Source organism: Anser anser (assembly GCF_964211835.1).
Source record: "Anser anser genome assembly, chromosome: W".
Lineage (NCBI taxonomy): Eukaryota > Metazoa > Chordata > Aves > Anseriformes > Anatidae > Anser > Anser anser.
In genome coordinates, this window is record NC_139731.1 from 6,176,478 (window position 1) to 6,200,546 (window position 24,069).

At 47.2% G+C, this 24,069-nt stretch overlaps 2 protein-coding genes and 1 pseudogene across 18 annotated transcripts in view; 2 read left to right on the top strand and 1 right to left on the bottom strand.

The window, feature by feature from the left end:
• LOC310888710 (arrestin domain-containing protein 3-like) overlaps positions 1-24,069 on the top strand; it is a 494,161-nt pseudogene that overhangs the window by 86,653 nt on the left and 383,439 nt on the right. The window lies entirely within an intron of this gene.
• Positions 1-24,069, bottom strand: part of LOC310888706 (transcription factor RFX3-like) — a 258,874-nt gene that overhangs the window by 17,408 nt on the left and 217,397 nt on the right. For all 16 annotated transcript variants that reach the window (XM_083815661.1, XM_083815657.1, XM_083815658.1 and 13 more), the window contains 2 exons: positions 9,564-9,661; positions 9,166-9,315 (listed from right to left, as the gene is read on the bottom strand). In XM_083815661.1, coding sequence (XP_083671787.1) covers positions 9,166-9,315; positions 9,564-9,661 — 248 coding nt within the window. The remainder of the gene's footprint in view (positions 1-9,165; positions 9,316-9,563; positions 9,662-24,069) is intronic.
• On the top strand, positions 19,193-21,121 carry LOC310888708 (uncharacterized protein; the record flags this gene model as incomplete). Its single annotated transcript, XM_083815674.1, has 1 exon — positions 19,193-21,121. One exon carries the CDS (start codon positions 19,193-19,195, stop codon positions 20,750-20,752), a length of 1,560 nt encoding a protein of 519 aa, XP_083671800.1. The 3' UTR covers positions 20,753-21,121.

A 24,069-nucleotide genomic window follows, 5' to 3' on the forward strand; every position in this document is an offset into this window, starting at 1 on the left:
CTTTTTTTCTTTGTGGAAGTAGTTTTGACGCAGGCTGTAGGCTGACTTAACTTTGGTAACACCTCCAAGATAGATGAATGATTGTCCTCATTATTGTTCAGTTCCACTTGCAGAGCCTCATACCTATTACACAAGGGCACCTGGGAAGGTGGGATAGTCACTGAGGAGATGTACCTGCTGTGCCAGGCAGGAATCTGTCACCATTGCCCCTTATCCTTTAAGTCACTGTGTTCAGCCAGGTAAAGAGAGGTTAGGGAATCCTCCATATCATGCATCCTATCTGTCTGTCTCAGGAAAGGTAGGGAGTGATTCCAGTAGTCTATCTCCCCCTCACACTCCCTGATACTCTTCAATCTACTCACATCTTCCATGAGCTCTTTCACTAAGCAGAGGAATTCCTCTACCTGGGCACACCTCCCGCAGGTGTGCTCACCTTTGCCGTCCTGTACTGGTGTAAGAGTAGGGCACACCCCGCAGCCTGACGCTTGGGTAGCAGTGTGTTCCCACTGAGGGGAAGGAATTTGCAAGTAGCCTTGCGCTGTTTGACACGTCCCCGAACTAAAGATAATGAGGAAGTAAGTGGTAGAAACAAAAACTTGAGCAAGGTCGAGATAAATAACTTGGCTGCAGTGTTAAAGATGAGCTTTGCGCAGTGGCCAGTTGCTGGCTGGCTTGAGGCATGTCTGAGTGTCTCTGACCAATTGTATGACAGATTCAGGCATGTGAACAGCGTTTGGGGCTACGGGGAAAGTATATGTAGTGGAGAAAAATTGTAATAAACGTCTCCTGTTCAACAGCCATTGGGAGTCCGTGTCTTTCATCCCTTCAAATGGTGACCCCGACGTGATCGGGAAGAGAGCAACGCTGAGAGAAGCGTCCGGAGGGACCCCAGCCAAACGACTCAAGCTGGCAGCGGGACCGTGGCTTTCATAACGGGACATCACCTCAAGAAGCAGGTCAGCGGCTGGGGCATTAACTATGGGAGCTAATGTATCGGCCGATGAGGAGGTGATAGTTAAGTTATTGACTCAACTCCTGGTAAAAAGAGGAGTGAAATTTGACCTGCATAAAGTGAAACGATTGCTAAAGTTCTTATGAAAGAATGGGGCCCCGGCAATAGCTTCGGCGACATTTGATGTAAAAACTTGGGAAAACGCAGGGACAGCTATATGGGATGCTGCCTCGTGGGGAGATACAAGAGTTGCTGAGGTGATGACGACCTGGCGCTTAGTAACTGAGACATTGAGATCACGGCAAGCGGAAAAAAGGGCGCAGACAGTGACCGCTCAGGCTACGCAGGTGGGTGAAATAAAAAGCGGTGACTGCGTACCGCCAGAGAAAGTAAACCTGACAGACTTGGGAACAGAGGCGGAGACAATATCTCAGTGGCCGTCAGTGCCGCCATCGCCGCCGCCCACAAGGCCAGCGGCACTGCCCGCGGGGGATCCCTTTGACCCCCAAGATTGTTGGAAACAACTTCAGAGAGAAGCAGTAAAGGAAGGGGGGGGGGGGGAGGGGGGCGCAGGGCTTGTTTTTCCAGTCCAAGTTTGGGATCGCGGGCAAAATGACTGGAACCTCTTCCAGTGGGATCTTATTAAAGAACTGCATAAGATGGTGACCACTTATGGGTTATTGGCCCGGTATACGCAGTCCCTGCTGGAGAATGTCATGACAGGACAGCTTTTAACCCCCTTTGACATACGACAAATATTAAAAATATCATCACAAAAAAAATTTAAATATTTTATATAAAAATATTAAATATTAATATAAAAATATTAAAATTAAAATAAAAGAATATCATCACAAAAATATTATGGGAACATAAATGGAGAGATTTGTGTGAACATGCAGTGCTCCAAAATTTAAAAGGCAGCTGGGGGATCCACTTCTCGGAGCCGGTATACCTCAACTGATGGGTACAGACCCGATAGGGGATCCACGCCTTCAGGCACATCTAGATCCAGACATCCTCCGGCTGACTGTGACCCTAGCTCTCCAGACAATGTTAAGAATTCCAGAGACTGGAAAGCCCGCACTGTCCTTTACAAAGGTCCAGCAAGGGGTGTCTGAACCGTACATGCAGTTTATAGATCGGCTTCGCGATGCACTAGATAAGCAGATTGACAATCAGGAAGCAAAAGATGCCTTGCTACAAAAGCTAGTGGTGGAAAATGCAAATGCCAACTGTAAAAAGGTGCTACAGGCTCTGCCCGTGAATACAACACTAGTTCAGATGACAGAGGTGTGTAACCGAGTGGGTTCTATTGAACATCATACCGAATCGCTGGCATCTGCTTTTGCAACAGCACTAACCATCAGTCAGGACCCCAAGGGTCAGAAAAAATGTTATTGGTGTGGAGACCCAAGCCACCTAGTCTTCGCATGCCCCTGGCAGGGGCAAGGGGGCAACTCACCGGCAGTTCCGCCCGCTTTATGTCCCAGATGTGGGACGAGCCAGTGCCGCTCTCGATACAACGCGGAAGGACAGCCTTCGCTGCCGCGGCAGGGAAACGGGAAGAGGAGCGCGGGCTGGGGCCGCGCGACGACACAACCATCCCCCTTCCCGGTCAAAGGAGGAACCTTCCACAAGGGAGGGCTCCAAATGTAATGCTGACGCAGGGTCCAGCGCCACCTGCAGCCCCGCTGCCACGGTTACCACCGTGGACACCCTCTCTGCCAGAACCAGAGGGAGTGCCGGAGTGGATGTCTCCACAGTACCAGACGCCACCTTGTGGGGTACTCACGTTCATAAAATTCCATTGAACGTCAAAGGGCCAATTGGGAATGGCTGTAGTGCATTGCTGCTAGGACGATCAAGTACAACTTTGACCGGATTGTTTGTTTTGCCGGGGATAATTGATGACGACTATAATGGACAAATCCAAGCTATGGCTTGGACACCGTCTCCACCATTGTCAATGCCAAAGGGAACCAGAATTGCTAAATTGATTCTTTTCCGAGCAGTAGTACCAAGGGCTGTGGACGCTATCAGGGGAGCAGCAGGATTCGGGTCAACCGGATTCCCTGAGGTGTTTTGGGCCACTGACATAGCTCAGCATCGGCCAACGCTTACTGTTACCCTTTGGAATAACTCTGAGCACCCACCCTCCAGTCAATGCAAGATGCTGGTGGACACTGGAGCGGACATTACCATCATTGCCATTAAAGACTGGCCCTCTGCTTGGCCCATGACAACTCCCACAGGCAGATTGGTTGGAGTGGGAGGAATGTCAAACACCTTTCAGAGTGCCACGATGCTTACTATAAAAACCCAAGAAGGTACAACGTGCGCAGTATGCCCTTACATTGCTAATATCCCCATCAGCCTGATGGGGTGAAATGTGATGGGACGATGTAAGTTCACCATCTCCTCCTCTGAAAATGTTCTGTAGCGGCCACTGATGAGCGACTGACACTCCGTCTCACATGGAAAAGGGAATCACCGGTATGGGTGGATCAATGGCTGCTCACAAGAGATAAGGTCGTGGCGCTGCAGGAGTTGGTTCAAGAACAACTCCAACAAGGACATATTGTTCCGACAAACAGCCCATGGAATTTACCAATGTTTGTCATCAAGAAGAAGAGTGGGAAATGGAGATTACTGCATGATTTGCGACGAATCAACGCAGTGATCGAGGACATGGGCTTCTTGCAGCCAGGATTACCCTCACCTACAATGATACCCCGTAATTGGGACATCGTTGTTATGGACTTGAAAGATTGTTTTTTCACAATTCCTTTGCATCCTGACGACGCTCCTTGTTTTGCCTTCTCGGTACCAAAGATCAATAGGAAGGAGCCTATGGACCAATATCATTGGACTGTACTACCACAGGGCATGAAAAACTCCCCAACTATGTGTCAAACCTCTGTTGCAAAAGCTATCCAACCAGTATGCCAATGCTTCCCAGAGATATATATATATACCACTACATGGACGATATCCTACTAGCTGGACCATCTGGTGATAAGGTCCAAGAGGCACTGCCTGCCTTAAAACAAGTGTTACAGACAACAGGACTCCAAATTGCACCTGAAAAGGTGCAGACCCAAGCACCTTGGAAGTATCTGGGGTGGAAGATTTTACAGCAAACCATTCAACCACAGCAGATATCCAGTAATGCAGATGTTAAGATACTGAACGATGTACAGAAATTACTAGGGAATATAAACTGGATTAGAGTACAGTGTGGGATAGTCAATTCGATATTGGCGCCTCTATTTGAATTATTAAAGGGAGACACTGATATTAATGCCCCAAGGCAATGGAATGAGGAGGCTCATAAAGCATTGCAAATGGTTAACGAAAGAATCTCGGCACAGCAATGCCACCGCCATACTGAGAACCTCTCCCTTCAATTATATATTTGTAATCAAGAACAACCACCAGTGGCTATTATTGGGCAATGGGACCCCTCCTGTAAGGACCCCTTAGTGGTTCTGGAATGGGTCTTTTTACCCCATCAACCCTCAAAAACTATTGCAACGCGAGTGGAAATGTTCGCCGTCCTAATAAAGAAAGGACGTGAGAGATTAGTTGAATTAGCGGGAGAAGAGCCCAATCTGATTATAATTCCCGTAGTAAAAGACTATGTCACCTGGTGCTTGCAGAATAGTTTAGAGCTCCAAATAGCGTTGACGGGATTCGACGGACAGGTTGATACCCACCATCCACCTCATAAAATGTTGTCCTTTTATAATAATATAAAAATTGAAGAGCGGCCGTTGTGCCAACGGCAACCAATGAATGGGCGGACAGTCTTTACAGATGGGGCCGGAAAACAGGCAAAGCTGTAGTAACTTGGGAAGAAGGTGGAAAGTGGCAACACCAAGTTGAGCGGATCCAAGGTTCCCCACAGATAGTTGAATTACATGCTATTATAATGGCTTTCAAGCGCTGGCCAACAGTACCTTTGAATATTGTATCGGACTCGCAATATGCTGTAGGTGTCGCTCAGCACATTGAGAGGGCACATTTGAGACATATCCCAAAGGAAAACTTGTTTCTAAAATTTAAGGAGCTGTTATTTTTGGTAGAGCAGCAAGTGTACCTGTATTGTATTATTCACATGCGGAGCCACACTATGTTACCCAGTATTTTTGCAGAGGGTAACGCACGCGCTGACCAGCTAACTAATATGACCCTGACTGCCCCGGTACCTAAGGTGCTGGAGCAAGCTCGGTTATCCCATGCCTTTTTCCATCAATCCGCCAAAGTCTTGGTGAAACAATTCACTATATCGATCACTGATGCCAAATTGATTGTCCAAACATGTCCTGACTGTCAACAACATGTTTCGACCCCGTCTTTAATGGTAAACCATAGAGGTCTACGGTCCTTACACTTATGGCAGACCGACGTAACGCGTATTCCAGAATTTGGTCGCTTGAAATATGTTCACGTATCGGTAGATACTTTCTCTCATGCTATTTGGGCGGCAGTTGCGGTGGGTGAAACTAGTCGCCATGTCCAGGCTCACTTCTGTGTTGCTTTCGTGGCGCTAGGCATCCCAAAGGAAATAAAAACCGACAGTGGCCCTGCCTACACTAGTCACTCCCTTCAAACCTTTTTTCGAACTTGGGGTATCCGACACATCACAGGCATTCCTCATTCCCCCACGGGTCAAGCCATTGTTGAGCGCACACATCGCACCTTGAAAACACTGCCAAATAAACAAAAAGGGGGAGACACCCAGGAAACAGCAGAGAACAGGTTGGGAAAGGCACTTTACGTAATGAATCACCTATCATTACCCTTTCCTCACAAAGAGGTACCGCCCATAGTAAAACATTACAAAAATATGAAATCCGTGCTGTCACAGGTGCCACAATCAGAGCAGGCTTTAGTAATGGTAAAAAAAATTAAATACAGGTCTTTGGGAGGGACCCCAGCCTCTAATAACTTGGGGTCGAGGGTATGCTTGTGGCTCCACAGGTCACGGACCAAGATGGGTACCAGCAAGGGGGGTAAGGCCATGGTTGGCCTCCTCCTCACATTCGCCGCTGTCATCGGTTATTGCAGGCCCTGGGTCTCCATCCAACTATGCTGCAACATCCAGGTCACCCTTGCCTACATGACAGGACAAGAAGCGATGTGCCTGTCCCTGGCTACTGCTAATGACCCGTTTACGACATGTCTGTTGGGGATCCCGGGAGATAACAATGATTGGACTGAAATAAGCAGCCAGACGGGCAGTGGAGAACAATTGGCAATAAAGAATGCGAGTGCCGCGGTAGACAACTAGGATGGGTGGACTGTCTACTTACCGCAAGCGCCCCTAGAGCCACAGGAATTAGATATCCTGGGAAGTGTAACAGCAACAGCATGTGTAAGGTTCAATTACACAGGCAAAAACGAAACCATGAAACAAATCGTCAACACCACACCTGCTCTTTATCGCAATGCATCTCTTTGGTGTAATTATACGTCCAACAACAAATCACGTTCCACAAATGCCCCGTTGGCATTGCCCTCAGGATTTTTTTTTGATTTGTGGTGATCGGGCACGGCAGGGCATTCCATCTCATATAACGGGAGGTCCATGTACCATTGGACATCTCACCTTATTAACAGTCAATATACTGATGATTGTAAACATTACCAGAATTTACAAGAGGCGGAAACATAGCATAGAGGCCTATGCAGAAGGCTGCAATGATGAGCTTGATTTCTGGCAAGCTGACAAATCTATAATAGCATCATTCCTTGCACCAGGAGTCCCTCTGCTTGGCTGTGGGATCGACTGTGGAGCGGATGCCCCTAGGTGCACCCTGAGTATTTTCCTTGGAGGAGCCTCCACTCTCAGCTGCTCACCGCGGGAGTAGGCAAGGACCTCCTGAAGCCGCAGATAAACAGTATGTTTTACAGTACAGGAAGGGCCTGTAAGTTGTATGCGTGGCCGGGGCAGCTGGTAAATCGCACAGAGACGTCTGGCATGCAGCACAGTCCCCGTAAGGGAGGAGGATACCCTACAGGCTGACCGACAGAGTGGCCAAGGGGATTTGCTGACTGATAGAGCAGCTGCTAGTGATCCTGGGAGTAGATTGAGCAAATCCGAGGTTATCGCTGCATCCCAGTTTTGGGAGACAGGACGGACCTGCTAATGACTGTATAAGAAGCAGGAGAAGGGTAAGCAGGCCTCTCACAATTGTGACAAGGTTACCTGGGTAATATTTGCAGCTGCTGGAGGGATATTAATTGGAGTGTTAATAATTGCATGTCTTATTTGTAGATGTCTGGGTATCTCATGTTGAAAGCATTTGTGTAAGTGTATGTGTTTGAGACAAAGTATTGTTGTGAAGCGAGTTACTCCACGAGGAACACGGCCGGAGATGATACAAACAAGTTTGGTTATTGTTTTAAGTGATATATTCTTGTGGTATGAATGAGAAGTGCAAGGGGCCTCTTTGCGTGATTGCGTGATTGTGCTGTGTGAGTGAGACGCAGCATTCCTGCGAAGCAACATCCCTAGCGCTTAGTGGCTTGTTGACTGATGTAGATTCTATTAGGCATGCTACTTTACAAAATCAAGCTGCTATTGATTTTTTGCTTCTAACACAAGGGCATGGTTGTGAAGAATTTGAAGGTATGCGTTGCATAAATCTTTCTGATAATCCTCAGACGGTTTACCGACAAATTAAGCAACTCAAGGAACTAACAGGGAAGTTAAAAACAAGCTCGTTAGGACTTGATATGTGGCTAAGCGACCTAGGTATCGTGGGTTGGTTAAGGGAATTAGTCAAGATGGCAATCGTAATTCTGCTTGTGATTTTCACTCTGTTCCTTATTGTACCTTGCTTATTGCAATGTCTGTTCTTTGATAGAAAAATCTATAAAAAGCGTTTGGTTGGCTGAAAATAAAAAAGGGGGAATTGAGGGGAAGGAATTTGCAAGTAGCCTTGCGCTGTTTGACACGTCCCTGAACTAAAGATAATGAGGAAGTAAGTGGTAAAAACAAAAACTTGAGCAAGGTTGAGATAAATAACTTGGCTGCAGTGTTAAAGATGAGCTTTGCGCAGTGGCCAGTTGCTGGCTGGCTTGAGGTGCGTGTCTGAGGGTCTCTGACCAATTGTATGATAGATTCAGGCGCGTGAACAGCGTTTGGGACTATGGGGAAAGTATATGTAGTGGAGAAAAATTGTAATAAACGTCTCCTGTTCAAGAGCCATTGGGAGTCCGTGTCTTTCATCCCTTCATCCCACCAAAGCTCTGTCTGGGAAGCTGCGTCAGTTGTGGTGAGTGCAGAGCTTAGAGAGGCCGTGTGCTGGGTGGATACCATCACTCCCTGATGGAGCTGGCAAAGCTCCCGCACAAACTGCCATGCAAACTGTGGTGCCACACCACACCGTGGCTGACACACCACACCTTGATTGCCGCACTCCTGGTCACTCATGCTCCCTAGGGGTTGCCTTTGTACTTGTGGGGGGGTGGGGGTGGGGTGGCCACCGCTGCTCCTGGCCCTGCCCAAGCCTCGCCAGCTGCTCTTGTGAGGGCTGCCAGCTCCTGGCAGCTCTCTCCATTCCCATGGCTCTCTCCACTCCCTGGGGTTTCCTCGATGCAGGAACCCCACTGCATGGAGGAAGAAAGAGGTAAAAGGGAAACCTTTTTTTAAACCTAATGAAAAATAATAAGTTCATCTTTTACAGATTACTGGAAACTAGTACTAACCAGTTACTTAGGAAAGGTGGGAAATTTAAACACAAAGAATTGAAGAAAGTATATTAATGACATCGCCTTTGAAATAAAAATTAATTTAATGAAACAATCTCTACTAGAAATAGTGCTGCTCAATTAATATTTTTTTATGGAAGATCAGAAGCTATGCTATTGTCCAAGTTTTCATATTTATGCATCATTCATGATGTCCATTCTAAGAGCACATATACTCTATACTTTCATTTGCACCAAATGAAAATTGGCAGAATGTATGGTCTGAAAGCTAAGAAGTCTTCAGAGACAATGGAAACAGATAATGGCTCTGAGCTTCTATTTAAGGCTAAAGTGTAAGTTGGTAAGTTTCAACTGAATCACTGCATATACAAAAATCAGGAAAATGTTCTCACTTTGCTTTATTGATGGAATAATAAGAAATAGAAAAAACAAAAAAAAAATTGGGGGAAATACATTTTTTAAAAAGTCTGTTGTTTAAAGCCAGAGTTTACCTGGACATTGGCAAAATCAACACGGTTGAGATCACTGAGCATCTGGTTGATCTGAGAAGTGTTCTGAAGCACAGCCCGAGCTGCCTGAGCCAGGTGATTAAGAGATGTGTATCTTCGCAGAGTCTGGGCAAAGGCACTTACAGTGGCAACCTATGAAAAAAATCCATTTATCTCAGATCAGCTCTCAGATGTTGCAATTCACATATAATACAACGAATACAGTTTTTCCTATTCTTTTTTTTTTATGCGAAAGAAAATGATTTCAAATCCTGTGTTTTATGTTTGAAATTCAACTTAAATGACACTTAGCATAGAAGTTAAAATGTTGCTACTTTTAGATTTTAAATGACAGTGTACATTTGCATAAAGTAATGAAAAGTGCAGTAAGCTTTGTTTACCTTGGTTTCTATCATTCTCTGTGGAATATTGTTCATGGCACTGGAAAGCCAACCTTCAAGGCTTTTTGCAAAATTGCGAATGGCTTGGGTCAAGGCACCTAAACATTAAAGAACAAAAATACAGTGAAAAAGGTAGCAAGTTAACTCTCTTGAAACTGCTTGTATCCTCAGTATTTAAATATTCCATACTGAGATCTGCTGCATTTATTGGCTCAGAGACTTATCCAATCTAGGTTTGGATCCCTCCCAATACAAAGAAGGATGTTGATAAACTGGAGCAAGTTCAGCAGAGGGCCATCGACATGATCAGGTAGCTGGAGCACACCCCCTATGAGGAGAGGCTGAGAGAACTAGGCTTGTTCAGCCTGAGCGTGAGAAAGTTTTGTGGAGCCTAATAGCAGCCTTTCAATACCTACAAGGTCATCAAGAAGATGAAATAAGACTCTTCACAACGATACATGGCAGGAGGGGTGATACACACCAGGCATAAATTGAAACAAGAGAGGTACTGACTTGAAAGAAGAATTTTTTTCATGGTGAGGACAGTTAAGCAGTGCAACAGGTTGTCCAGAGAGTTTTGTGTAGTCTCTGTCCCTGGACATTTACAAGACCCAAATGGATAAAGTTCTGAGCAATCTGGTCTGAATTCAGCATTGACCATCTTTGAGCAGAAGGTTGGACTGGAGACCTCCTGAGGTCCCTTCCAACCTGAATTATTATTTAGGTTTTGATTTAACAAGCACAATTGACCATTTCAACTAAGACCCTTTCAAGAAATCTATAACTATTAGTGAAAATTGTTTTGGGCATTCCTACAGATATATTGGCAATTGCAACAATTGTTTCCTATCCACTGAAAACTTCTATCATGAATTTTCACCCTTCAATTTTGCCTAAATGCTTTTTCTTTCAAAGAGCAAAACCAGGTAGGAAACAGCAATTACTGAAATACTGCTGTTTCCTTAAGTAAGCACGAAGTACCCTGAACCATTGCCATTATGCTGTTTACCTCAGTTTTGAAGAACAAAATGCAATGTGCCGTGTTCAAAGACAGTATCAATAATCAATATATAAGAACGTGTTTAGCTAAAAGAAAGTAGGATTGTTCTTACTGCTGTGAAATCTTGGTGGAGAATGAATGTTGCTACAATAATGAAGAAGAAAAAACAAGACAAGGGAAATCACATATTATCTTTAAGTGATTTTTCACTGTATCTAAGAAGAAATAGTCCAAGTAAAGAGACTAAGGAGACTAAGGAGTAAAGAGACTAAGGAGCATCAGGGTGTGTGAGCAGGAGACTGACTGGTGGAGTAACTCCCTGGTGTGCCAGAGGGAAGGGCGCTGGGGGGATGCCCCCCAGAGTGAGGTGGAGCCCCTGCCCCGTTGCTATTGGGCAGAGGGAGGGGATCAAAAAGACGAGGAGGTTTAGAAGCAAGTCCCAGTTCAGGGTCGCAGGCAACCACCCTCCCTACCTACCTCGCTTCCCCAGGTGCCCCTCTGTAATAGGTTTGAGGCCCTGGATCTCGAAGGAGAGGTAGGTGAGGATGTGGTGGAAGGCCCGCCTATGAGGTCACATCAGAAGAGGCAGTCGACACCACGCCTCAAGACTGCCTCCGAAAAGAAAGAAGGGTAATTGTAGTAGAGAGGAACAGAGGGCCCAGGCGGAGGATTTCAGGTACAGTCTTACCAGTGATAAACAAAGGGGAAGGATCACTCCCCCCCCTTTTTTTTTTTTTTTCCTGGAAGGACCAGTGGGTGGAAAGAAGAATGTATGGTGGCAGACACACAAATCTAAAAAAGAGACAAACTTCATTTTTCTGTCCAGCAGGACCCCCAGGTCCTTCTCTGCAAAGTTGCTTTATAGACAGTTAGCCTCCCAGCCTGTAGTGTTGCATGGGGTTATTTCATTGCAACTGCAAGACTTGGCATTTATCATTGTTAAACTTCATGAGGATCCCATCAGCTCATTTCTCCATCCTTTCCAGGTCCGTCTAACCTCCAGCATACTGAGCACTCTCCGCCAATAAGGTGTCATCTGCAAACTTCCTGAGAGTGCACTCTGATCCACCATCCAGGTCAATGATGAAGACCTTAAACAATACTGGTCCCAGTACTAATCCCTGAAGGACCCCATTAGTTACTGGAACCCAGCTGGACTTTGCAACACTGATCACAGAATTGTTTAGGTTGGAAGGGACCTCTTGAGATCATCTACTCCAACCCCTCTGCTCAAATCAGGGTCACCTAGAATAGGTTGCTCAGGGCCTCCATTAAGAAAGAAAAGATGGGTTATTGTCATAGGTGACAGCCTTCTGAGGGGAACAGACGGCCCAATGTGCCAACCAAACTCACCTCTTATAGAAGTTTGCTGCCTCTCTGGTGCCCGTGTTAAAAGTGTTACAAGAAAACTTCCTAGCCTGGTACAGCCCTCGGATTATTATCCATTATTGTTTTTTCATGTAGGCAGCAATGAAGTTGAGACAAGAAGTCCAAGGGCCATCAAAAGAGACTTCAGGGCCTGGGGATGATCGTTTAAGGGATCAGGAGCACAGGTAGTGTTTTCTTCTATCCTTCTAGTTGCAGGGAACGATACTAGAAGAAACATGCAGACCCACCTTATCAAAACCTGTCTCCAAGGCTGGTGTCACAGGCAGAATTTGTTTTTTTTTTTTGATCATGGGATGGTCTACACGACACCAGACCTGCTGGCATGTGATGGGATGCACCTTTCTCAAAAAGGGAAAAGGATTTTTACTCAAGAGTTAGCAGGGCTGATTGAAAGAGCTTTACACTAGAGTTGAAGGGTATAATGGATAAAAACAGGCTCGCTGGTGATAAGCTACGGGATGGCATGCCAGAATTTGAGGAACTGCATGCTAGCAAGATCCTTTAGTCTGCTCCACAAGGTGCTGGGTATGCTGAAGCACATTTGAAATGTCTCTACGCTAATGCACACAGCATGAGGAACAAGCAAGAGGAGCTAGAAGCCTTGGCTCAGTCCCAGAGCTATGACATCATTGGCATAAGAGAAACCTGGTGGGAAGAGTCCTGTGACTGGTATGTTACGATGGATGGTTATAGGCTCTTCAGAAAGGATAGGCAGAACAGATGAGGCAGGGGGGTGGCACTGTATGTAATGCAGGGGCGGGACTATACAGAGCTTACAGTTGGCGATGATGAGGATGAGAGCCTCTAGGTAAGGATTAAAAACAAGCAAATAAAGTGGATGTTGCTGTGGGAGTATACTATAGACCACCTGGACAGGATGATGACACTGATGAATTATTCATTAAGGAACTGAGAACTACTTCTAGATCAGCTGCCCTTGTCCTTATGGGGGACTTCAATCTGCCAGATGTCAACTGGGAATATACTTGATACCAACAGGTCCAGGAGATTCCTAAAACACGTTGATGATAACTTCTTGGTACTGGTACTGAACGAGCCGACTAGGAAAGGAGCCCTCCTAGACTTGTTGCTTGTAAACAGGGAGGGTCTCGTGGGTGAAGTGGTGATTGGTGGCTGTCTTGGCCATAGTAAGCATGAAGAGGTCGAGTTGAAAATCTTTAGTCATAGGAGGAAAACTGCACCAAAACTTCAACCCTGGATATGGGGAGAGCAGACTTCACAGCGCTCGGGGAACTAGTTAGTAAGGTCCCCTGGGAAACTGCTTTTGAAGACATCGAGCTCCATCAGTACTGGTCAGTCTTTAAGCACTGCCTCCTAAAAGCACAGGAACAGGCAATTCCAAAATGTCGGAAGTCAAGCAGGTGGGGCAGAAGGTCATCTTGGCTGAGCAGGGATCTTCTTCTAGAACTTAGGTGGAAAAAGAAAGCGTATGGCCACCGGAAGTGAGGTCAGGCAACATGGGAGAACTACAGACATGCTGTTTGCCATTGTAGGGAGAAAATTTGTGTGGCCGAAGCTCAATTAGAGTTGAAGCTAGCCAGTGCTGTGGGGAGAATAATTTTTTTTTAAATACTGTTAACAGGAAAAGGAGGACCAGAGAAAACATCGTTCCGTTACTTGATGAGGATGGTCGCCTCACAAATAGGGACGTAGGCAAAGCAGAGACATTTAATGCCTTCTTCGTCTCTGTCTTCAATGCTGATGATGGGCCCTGGGACCCCAGTTACCCTGAGTTGGAGGACCGTGACTATGGGAACGATAAAATCCCAGCCAACCCTGAACCTGTGCGGGATTTACTGCTCCAGCTGGATGTATACAAGTCTCTGGGGCCCAATGGGATTCATCCCAGGGTACTCAAAGAGCTGTCTGATGTCATCGCAAAACCTCTCTCAATTATTTTTCAACAGTCTTGGGAATCTGGAGAGGCCCCAGTTGAATGGAAGCTGGCAAACGTTGTTCTGATTTTCAAGAAGGGCAAGAAAGAAGACCCTGGTAATTACAGGCCTGTCAGTCTCACTTCCGTACCTGGAAAATTATGGAGAAGATTATTCTGGGAGTTACTGAAAAAACAGGGCAACCCTGGCTATGCATACAAACTGGGGGATGAAAGGCTGGAGAACAGCCCCATAGAAAGAGATCTGGGGTTTCTGATTGATGGTGAGTTGAATATGAGTCAACAGTGTGCCCTGGCAGCCAAAAGGGCCAACCATATCCTGGGGTGCATCAAGCACAGCCTTGCTAGCCAGTTGAGAGAAGTGATTGTCCCATCCTACTCTGTGCTGGTGCGGCCTCACCTTGAGTACTGCATACAGTTTTGGGCGCCACAATATAAGAAGGACATAAAACCATTAGAGAGTGTCCAAAGGAGTTCTATGAAGATGGTGCAGAGTCTAGAGGGCAAGACGTATGAGGAGAGGCTGAGGTCACTTAGATTGTTCAGCCTGGAGAAGAGGAGACTGAGGGGAAAACTCATGGTGGTCTACAGCTTCTTCACAAGGGGGAGCGGAGGGGCAGGTGCTGATCTCTTCTCTCTGGTGACCAGGGATAGGACCTGAGGAAACGGCTTGAAGCTGTGTCAGGGCTGGTTGTATATTAGGAAAAGGTTCTTCACTGAGAGGGTAGTCGGGCATTGGAACAGGCTCCCCAGGGAAGTGGTCATGGCACTGAGCCTGCCAGAGTTCAAGAAGTGTTTGGATAATGCTCTCGGACATACTGTCTGATATTTGGGTGGTCCTTTGGGGACCCAGGGGTTGGACTCAATGATCCTTTTGGGTCCCTTCCAACTCGAGATATTCTATCATTCTATGATTATTCGCATCCTCCCTTCAGGTATTTATACACATTGATAAGATCCTCCCTGAGCCTTCTCTTCTCTAGGCTGAACAGTCCCAACTCTCTCAGACTCCCCTCATAGGATAGGTGCTCCAGTCCCTTAATCATCGTCATTAATCATCTTTGCTGGAGTCTTTCTGGTATGTCCATGCCTCTCTTGCACTGAGGAGCCCAGAACTGGATACAGGACTCCAGGTGTGGGCACACCAGCACTAAGTAGAGGGGAAGGATCACCTCCTGTGACTTGCTGGCAATACTTTGCCTAATGCAGCGCAGGATACCATTAGCCTTTTTAGTGTCAAGGGCACATTGCTGGTTCACATTCAACTTGGTGTCCAACAGGACTCCCTGGGCCTTTTCTTCCGAGCTGCCTTCCAGCTGGGTGACCCCCAGCGTGTACTGGTGCATGGGGTCATTCCTCCCCAGGTGCAGGACTTGGCACTTCTTGTCGAAGTGCATGAGTTCCTGTCAGCCCATTTCTCCAGCCTGTCCAGGTCCCTCTGGATGGCAGCATGATCCTCAGCCACTCTCATAGTGTTGTGTTGTCTGCAAAAATGCTGATGGTGCACTCTGTCCAATCGTCCAGATCATTAATGAAGAAGTTGAAACAGGATTGGACCCGGTGTGTACTCCTGGCCCTGGACTGGCCTCCAAATAGACTTCGTGTCACTCCGTGCTACTGTGACCTCCTCTTTGAGGATGGAGGACTGCTTAGGAAGCAGTATCCACCTGACCAAGTAGAGCAAAAGCATCTTTGCCAACAGGCTGGCCAACCTGGTAAGAACTTTATAATAGGAATGATGGGGGAGGGATGGCCATCAGTCAAGTGAGGAAGTCACAGAATGGGTAGGAAAGCAAAGAATGTTAGGTAAACAGGAGAGAACTCATAATCAACAAAATGAGGCTAAAAGGGGCCCACTTCCAGCATATGCACATAAGGAAATGTCAGGATAACAGCATTATGGAAAAGCTTTCATGCCCTTTTGGGGAAATAAGTACGAGTGGGTGCCTCTTTGAAGTGCCTATATAATAAAACTTGCAGCATGGGGCAAAACAGGAGGAATTAGAGGTCTGCGAGCAGTTGCAAGGCTATGATCTCAGGGATCAAAAATATTGTGCAGCACTGGAGTGTTGCCTCCAGTGCAAGAGGTTTAGGAAGCCTCTTTAGGAAGGACAAGCCAGGAAGACTCTTTGTGAGAGAGGAACTGGAAAGCATGGACCTTCTCCTCAGGACGGATGATGAGCAAGATGAGAGCTTAGGGGTTAGGGTTAGACAGCAGACGAATGTGGGTTATCTTGTGCGTGTCTGATACAGACTGCCTGATCAGAAAGAAGTCGATGAGTCCTTCTTCAGGTATCTGCAATAAGCCATGTGTTCGCAGCCTCTGGTTCTCAGGGGAGACTCGAACCACCCCAATATCCGCCAAAAGTCAAAGTACAGGGAATACTGTAAATAATGGGTTAAATATATACAGTTCGTTAAGGAAAATATCTTTTTTTTTTCTTTTTTTTTCTAGAAAAATACTATGTAAAACATATAATGTGATCTTTTTCACATTATCACATAACAGGATGACCTGTTTTAAAAATAAATATGGAAAGAAGCACCTCAGTGGCAACTTGATTTCAGAAAAAAAAAGTCTTGAGCAATGAAGAAAGAGGAACTATAGCTATAAATGAAGAGGAGTTCTAAATTCTAAAGAAATAGTATTCCCTCTTTTTAGCTAAACTATGTTGTTAGAGGACAGTAAAGTATAGAGTGATCATGAAATTCTGATGAATTCTGAAAACCTTTTGGTACTTTTTCCAATTATCCAGAAAAAAAAAAAAAAGAGGCCTGCCTATGATGGGGGATTTCTACAAAGTAATGCTTGCAAATATTTTCCTGAGTTGCTTCTTAAAACATAGCTCTCTGACATATGGTCTGATTTTTGGGTGGTCCTATGCAGACCCAGGATTTGGACTCGGTGATCCTGGTGGGTCCTTTCCAACTCAGGATATTCTCTGATTCTGGGTTTCATCTTGATATTAGAAAGGAATTTTTAACAGTGAGAACAATTAATCACTGAAACAGTCTCCCCAGGGATGTGGTAAATTCTCCATCACTGAAGTTTGTCAAGATGCAACTGGACAGTGTGATAGATCATAGAATCATAGAATAGATCATAGAATCATAGAATCATAGAATGGTCTGGGTTGGAAGGGACCTTAAAGATCATCTAATTCCACCCCCCCGCCGTGGGCAGGGACACCTCCCGCTAGACCAGGTTGCTCAAAGCCCCATCCAACCTGGCCTTGAACACTTCCAGGGATGTGGCATCCACAACTTCTCAGGGCAACCTCTTCCAGTGCCTCACCACCCTCACAGTAAAGAATTTCATCGTAGAATCATACAATATCCCGAGTTGGAAGGGACTCACAAGGATCATCGAGTCCAACTCCTGGGTCCCCAAAGGACCACCCAAAAAATCAGACCATGGGTCTGAGAGCATTGTCCAAACGCTTCTTGAACTCTGGCAGGCTCGGTGCCATGACCACTTCACTGGGGAGCCTGTTCCAGTGCCCAACCACCCTGTTGGTGAAAAACCTTTTCCCCGCATCCAGCCTGAACCACCCCTGTCACAGCTTCAAGCCGTTTCCTCAGGTCCTATCTCTGGTCACCAGTGAGAAGAGATCAGTGCCTGCCCTTCCGCTCCCCCTTGTGAGGAAGCTGTAGACCACCATGAGTTTTCCCCTCAGTCTCCTCTTCTCCAGGCTGAACAAACCAAGTGACTTCAGCCGCTCCTCATACATCTTCCCCTCCAGACCCTTGATCATTTTGTAGCCCTCCTTTGGACATTCTCTAACAGTTTTATATCTTTGCTATACTGTGGCGCCCAAAACTGCACACAGTACACAAGATGAGGCCACACCTGTGCAGAGCAGAGTGGGACAATCACTTCCCTTGACCAGCTAAGCCATTACTTCTTGTCCTATCTCTACAGTCCCTGATAAATATGATCTCATCTAGGATCCCTTTTCCCACAAAAAGGTTAGCACTGATGACCTTTGAGGTCCCTTCCAACCTGGACTGCTTTATAATTCTTTGCAATGCTGTTTAACTGCATCATACATTTCACTAATAATTTTTCCTGATAAACAGACCCAATTCCGAGACCATCTAAGGAACCGGAAGGTTCTCAAGTCCATGGGACCTGATGTGATGCATCCAGAGATCCTAAGGGAACTGGCGGATGTAGTTGCTAAGCCACTGTCGATCATATTTGAGAAGTTGTGGCAGTCCACTGACTAGGAGAGGGGAAACATAACCCCCACTTTTAAAAAGGGAGAAAAGGAAGACCTGTGGAACTACAGGCTGGTCAGTCTCACCTCTGTGCCTGGCAAGGTCATGGAACAGATCCTCCTGGAAACAATGCTAAGGCACATAGATTCATAGAATCATTAAGGTTGGAAAAGACCTCCAAGATCATCTGGTCCAACCATCCCCCTACCACCAATATCACCCACTAAACCATGTCCCTAAGCACCAAGTCCAGCCTTTCCTTAAACACCCCCACGGATGGTGACTCCACCACCTTCCTGGGCAACCCATTCCAATGCCTGACTACTCTTCCTCAGAAGAAATTTCTCCTCATTTCCAATATGAACCTCCCTTGGTGCAACCTGAGGCCATTCCCTCTTGTCCTATCACTAGTGTCCTGGTTCCAGTTAGGACAGAGTTAAGTAGCTCATAGTAGCTGGTAGGGTGCTATGTTTTGGATTAGGATGAGAAGAGCGCTGATAACATGCTGATGTTTTAATTGTTGCAGAGCAGTGTTTACACCAGGCCAAGGACTTTTCGGCTTCTCGCTCTGTCCTGCCAGCGAGCAGGCTGGGGGTGCAGCAGGAGCTGGGAGGGGACAGACCCAGGACAGCTGACCCAAACTGGCCAAAGGGGTATTCCATACCATCTGACGTCATGCTAAACAATATATAGGGGTGGCTGGCCGGGGTGGGGGGGCCGGCTGCTCGGGAATAGGCTGGGCATCGGTCAGCGGGTGGTGAGCAATTGCATTGTGCATCACTTGTTTTCTTACACATTGTTAATACTATTATCATTATCACTATTATTATTATTATTGTTATTATTATATTCCTGTCTTAATAAACTGTCTTTATCTCAACTCACCGGCTTCACTTTCCCGTTTCTCTCCCCCATCCCAGAGAGGGAGGGGGGAGGGTGAGCGAACGGCTGTGTGGTGTTTAGCTGCCAGCCGGGTTAAACCACAACAGTCCTTTTGGCGCCCAACGTGGGGCACGAAGGGTTGAGATATCGACAAATCTGACCAGAGTGTGTTAAACTAAAATTGGTATAAGTATTGGACCTGCTTAATAGTTGCTAGTCACGATGTTGATTGCCTTAATCTCCAGTCTGCTGTACCTGTATTCCAAATTGAGTTTTATGGTGCGTTACTTTCTGTATGTGCTCCCTGTTGCACTGTTTATCCTTTCCGGGCCCTGGTTTAAGATTGTTATGGTACTGTGCGGTGTAACAATGGCTTATGAAATGATGAAATATCTGGTCACGACTTTAACCTGGTATTTGTACTCAGCACTGACGTCGACTCTATACTTTGGAACCCATATCTCGGAAACTATTAGCAATTACACCTATTGCCTGTTTTCGTTAGGGAGCCAATCTGTGAAGGGGACAGGGGAAGACATGTTTCCCTACCTGTTCACTCTCCCTTTCTCCTTCACCACCACCCTCTTATCCCCCGAGCTAGTTACGGTGGTTCTCCGAGATGTTGAATATCCTTGGGATATTCAGACCAGCCTGCTCTTGTTGTTATGTCTCCTGAATGCGCTTCAGGTTTTGTTGAGGGTTAAACAACTACTTAGGAATCTCATCCGGAGATCTGTCTTGAGGCGGGATAGTTGGGAGTGGCAGGGAGTGTGGGAGGATATGGGCAGGTTTCTAGAGCAGTGGTCACCTCCAGTGTTTTGGACATTCACCCCTGAACAACTGCAAAATCCTAAAAAGCTGGCAGAATGCTTGAAAAAAAGGTGTCATGACTCTGGCAGTTCCAAAGTGACACAAATCACTGTAGCGTGCTGGGGTCTGGCTTGTGCCTATCGAGCTGCAATTGATGCTACTATCAACCTAGCGACAGCTCCTGCAGCCGCTCCAGCTCCTGCAGCCGCTCCAGCTCCAGCTCCTGCAGCCGCTCCAGTTCCAGTTCCTGCAGCCGCTCCAGCTCCTGCAGCCGCTCCAGCTCCTGCAGCCGCTCCCGCTCCTGCAGCCGTTCCAGCTCCAGCTCCTGCAGCCGCTCCAGTTCCAGCACCTGCAGCCGCTCCAGCTCCTGCAGCCGCTCCAGCTCCTGCAGCCGCTCCCGCTCCTGCAGCCGTTCCAGCTCCAGCTCCTGCAGCCGCTCCAGTTCCAGCTCCTGCAGCCGCTCCAGCTCCTGCAGCCGCTCCAGCTCCTGCAGCCGCTCCAGTTCCAGCCCCTGCAGCCGCTCCAGCTCCAGCTCCAGCTCCTGCAGCTGCTCCAGCCCCTGCAGCTGCTCCAGCTCCAGCTCCTGCAGCCGCTCCAGCTCCAGCTCCTGCAGCTACTCCAGTTCCAGCTCCTGCAGCCGCTCCAGCTCCTGCAGCCGCTCCAGCTCCAGGTCCCGCAGCCGCTCCAGCTCCTGCAGCCGCTCCAGCCCCTGCAGCCGCTCCAGCTCCAGCTCCCGCAGCCACTCCAGCCCCTGCAGCAGCTCCAGCTCCTGCAGCTGCTCCCACTCCTGTGTCTGGGTCAGAGAAACGAGCTGTAGCAGTGCAAGTTGACCCCGCAGAGGGTATTCCAACCCCTGTGGCAGACCCTGTGTCTGGGTTAGAGAAACGAGCTGTAGCAGTGCAAGTTGACCCCGCAGAGGGTATTCCAACCCTTTGGCAGACCCTGTGTCTGGGTCAGAGAAACGAGCTGTAGCAGTGCAAGTTGACCCCGCAGAGGGTATTCCAACCCCTGTGGCAGACCCTGTGTCTGGATTAGAGAAACGAGCTGTAGCAGTGCAAGTTGCCCCTGTAGACAAGGTGAAGAAATGGTATAGAGGCTCAGGTCGTTTACAACGCAGACAGTCTTCTGCTAAGTCTGGGCATAGTGAAGACAAGGCTGGGCCATCAAAGGTGCAGGAGGATGAAGATGAGGATGAGGATGTTGAAAAATCAACAGTAACTACCCGGACTCTACACCAGCCATCAAAGGTGCAAGAAACTGAAGATGAGGATGAGGGTGTCGAAAAATCAACAGTAACTACCCAGACTCTATACCAGCGTGAGCTACGAGATGTGCGAAAAGATTTTGGTCGCTGTATAGGTGAGTAGCTTGTCACCTGGCTGCTCCGGTGCTGGGACACTGGAGCCAATTATGTGGAATTAGAGGGCAAGGAAGCCAGGCGGCTGGGATCCCTTGCTAGGGACGCATGCATTGACAAAGCAATTGGAGATGGAGCACGATCTCGCAGCCTCTGGAGGCGTCTCCTGTCAGCTGTGCAGGAAAGGTATCCCTTCAAGGAAGAACTTGTATGTCTACCAGGCAAATGGACCACCATGGAGAAGGGAATTCAGTACCTGAGGGAATTGGCCGTACGGGAAGTAATTTATAAGGACCTAGACGACGCACAAACATCCGCAGATCCAGATGCAGTCCAGCGTATACCACCTATGTGGCGGAAGTTTGTACGGAGTGCACCATCATCATATGCCAGCTCATTGGCAATAATAGCCTGGAAAGCGGAGGAGAATCCCCCAGTGAATGAAGTGGCTCAGGTGGACCTGGACTGGCAACATAAAGGTGAATTATTTATAGCCCGATGGGCCCATGACACCTCAGGCCATCAAGGTAGAGATGCAACCTACAGATGGGCTCGTGATCGAGGGGTGGACCTGACCATGGACACTATAGCACAGGTTATTCATGACTGTGAAACATGTGCTGCAATCAAGCAAGCCAAACGGTCAAAACCTCTTTGGTATGGAGGACGATGGCTGAAATATAAATATGGAGAGGCCTGGCAGATTGATTACATCACACTCCCTCAAACCCGCAACGGCAAGCGCCACGTACTTACAATGGTGGAAGCAACCACCGGATGGCTGGAAACATATCCGGTGCCCCATGCCACCGCCCGGAACACTATCCTGGGCCTTGAAAAGCAAGTCCTATGGCGACATGGCACCCCAGAGAGAATTGAGTCAGACAACGGGACTCATTTCCGAAACAACCTTATAGACACTTGGGCCAAAGAACATGGTATTGAGTGGGTGTATCACATCCCCTATCATGCACCAGCATCTGGAAAAGTTGAACGATACAATGGACTGTTGAAGACTACACTGAAAGCAATGGGTGCTGGGACATTCAAAAATTGGGATACACATTTGGCAAAGGCCACCTGGTTAGTCAATACCAGGGGATCTGCCAACCGAGCTGGACCTGCCCAATCAAACCTGTTACGCACTGTAGAAGGGGATAAAGTTCCTGTAGTGCACGTAAGAAACATGCTGGGTAAAACAGTCTGGGCTACTCCTGCCTCAGGAAAAGGCAAACCCATTCGTGGAATTGCTTTTGCTCAGGGACCTGGATGCACTTGGTGGGTAATGCAAAAGAATGGGGAAGTCCGGTGTGTACCTCAAGGGGATTTGATACTGGGTGAGAATAGCCCATGAGTTGAATTGTAGTATGTTAATTATTATATAATACTGTATGTCATCACTACCATGATTGCTATATATCATAGATGAAAATGGTGATTAATTAGAATGTATTGGACAGAGTGTAACCTGAGCATGACATAAATGGTATGGAATAAGGGGTGGATATCTGTCCTGGTTCCAGTTAGGACAGAGTTAAGTAGCTCATAGTAGCTGGTAGGGTGCTATGTTTTGGATTAGGATGAGAAGAGCGCTGATAACATGCTGATGTTTTAATTGTTGCAGAGCAGTGTTTACACCAGGCCAAGGACTTTTCGGCTTCTCGCTCTGTCCTGCCAGAGAGCAGGCTGGGGGTGCAGCAGGAGCTGGGAGGGGACAGACCCAGGACAGCTGACCCAAACTGGCCAAAGGGGTATTCCATACCATCTGACGTCATGCTAAGCAATATATAGGGGTGGCTGGCCGGGGTGGGGGGGCCGGCTGCTCGGGAATAGGCTGGGCATCGGTCAGCGGGTGGTGAGCAATTGCATTGTGCATCACTTGTTTTCTTACACATTATTATTGTTAATACTATTATCATTATCACTATTATTATTATTATTGTTATTATTATATTCCTGTCTTAATAAACTGTCTTTATCTCAACTCACCGGCTTCACTTTCCTGTTTTTCTCCCCCATCCCAGAGAGGGAGGGGGGAGGGTGAGCGAACGGCTGTGTGGTGTTTAGCTGCCAGCCGGGTTAAACCACAACAACTAGTTATCTGCGAGAAGAGGCCGACCCCCAGCTCCCCACAACTTTCTTTCAGGTAGTTGTAGAGAGCGATAACGTCTCCCCTGAGCCTCCTCTTCTCCAGTATAAACAACCCTAGCTCCCTGTACTGGGTCGGGCTGGGATGTTAACTTTCCCTGCAGCAGCCCATACAGTGCTGTGCTCTGCACTCGTAGCTAGAACAGCAATGGTATCACACCAGTGTTGTGTCTGCTGCTGAGCAGTGCTGGCACAGCATCAGGACTCTCCCTAATTCCCCTAGGGGTGGGGAAAGATGTGAGAAAAGAAACATCACCAGGGCAGCTGACCTAAACCAACCAAAGGGATATTCCATACCATACGATGTCACACTCAGCAATAAAAGGTGGAAAAAGGAGGAAGAGGGGAGGGGTGGGCTCTCGTTGTGAAAATGTCTGTCCTCCTCCCGAACACCGGCTACGTGCGTTGAGACCCTGCTTCAAGGACATGGTCAAGCATCGCTCATTTGTGGGAAGTAGAGAGTAATTTCTTTCCTCTGCACTTCCACATAGCCTTTGCTTGTTTCACTTAGTTTTCCCTTTCCCCCTCCCTTTTCCCCTTTCCTTTTTCCCCTTTAGTTAAATTGTTAATTGTTTAGTTAAATTGTTTAGTTAATAATAATCTTTCCTTAATAATTATTTTTTTCCCTTTAATTAAATCATCCTTATCTCAACTCATGAGTTGTTCTTTCCTTTACTTCTTCCCCTCCTCATCTAAGGAGGGGGAGTGAGAGAGCGGTTGTGGTGTTCAGCTGCCCAGCACGGTAAAACCACTACGGTCCTTTTTGGCGCCCAACGTGGGGCTC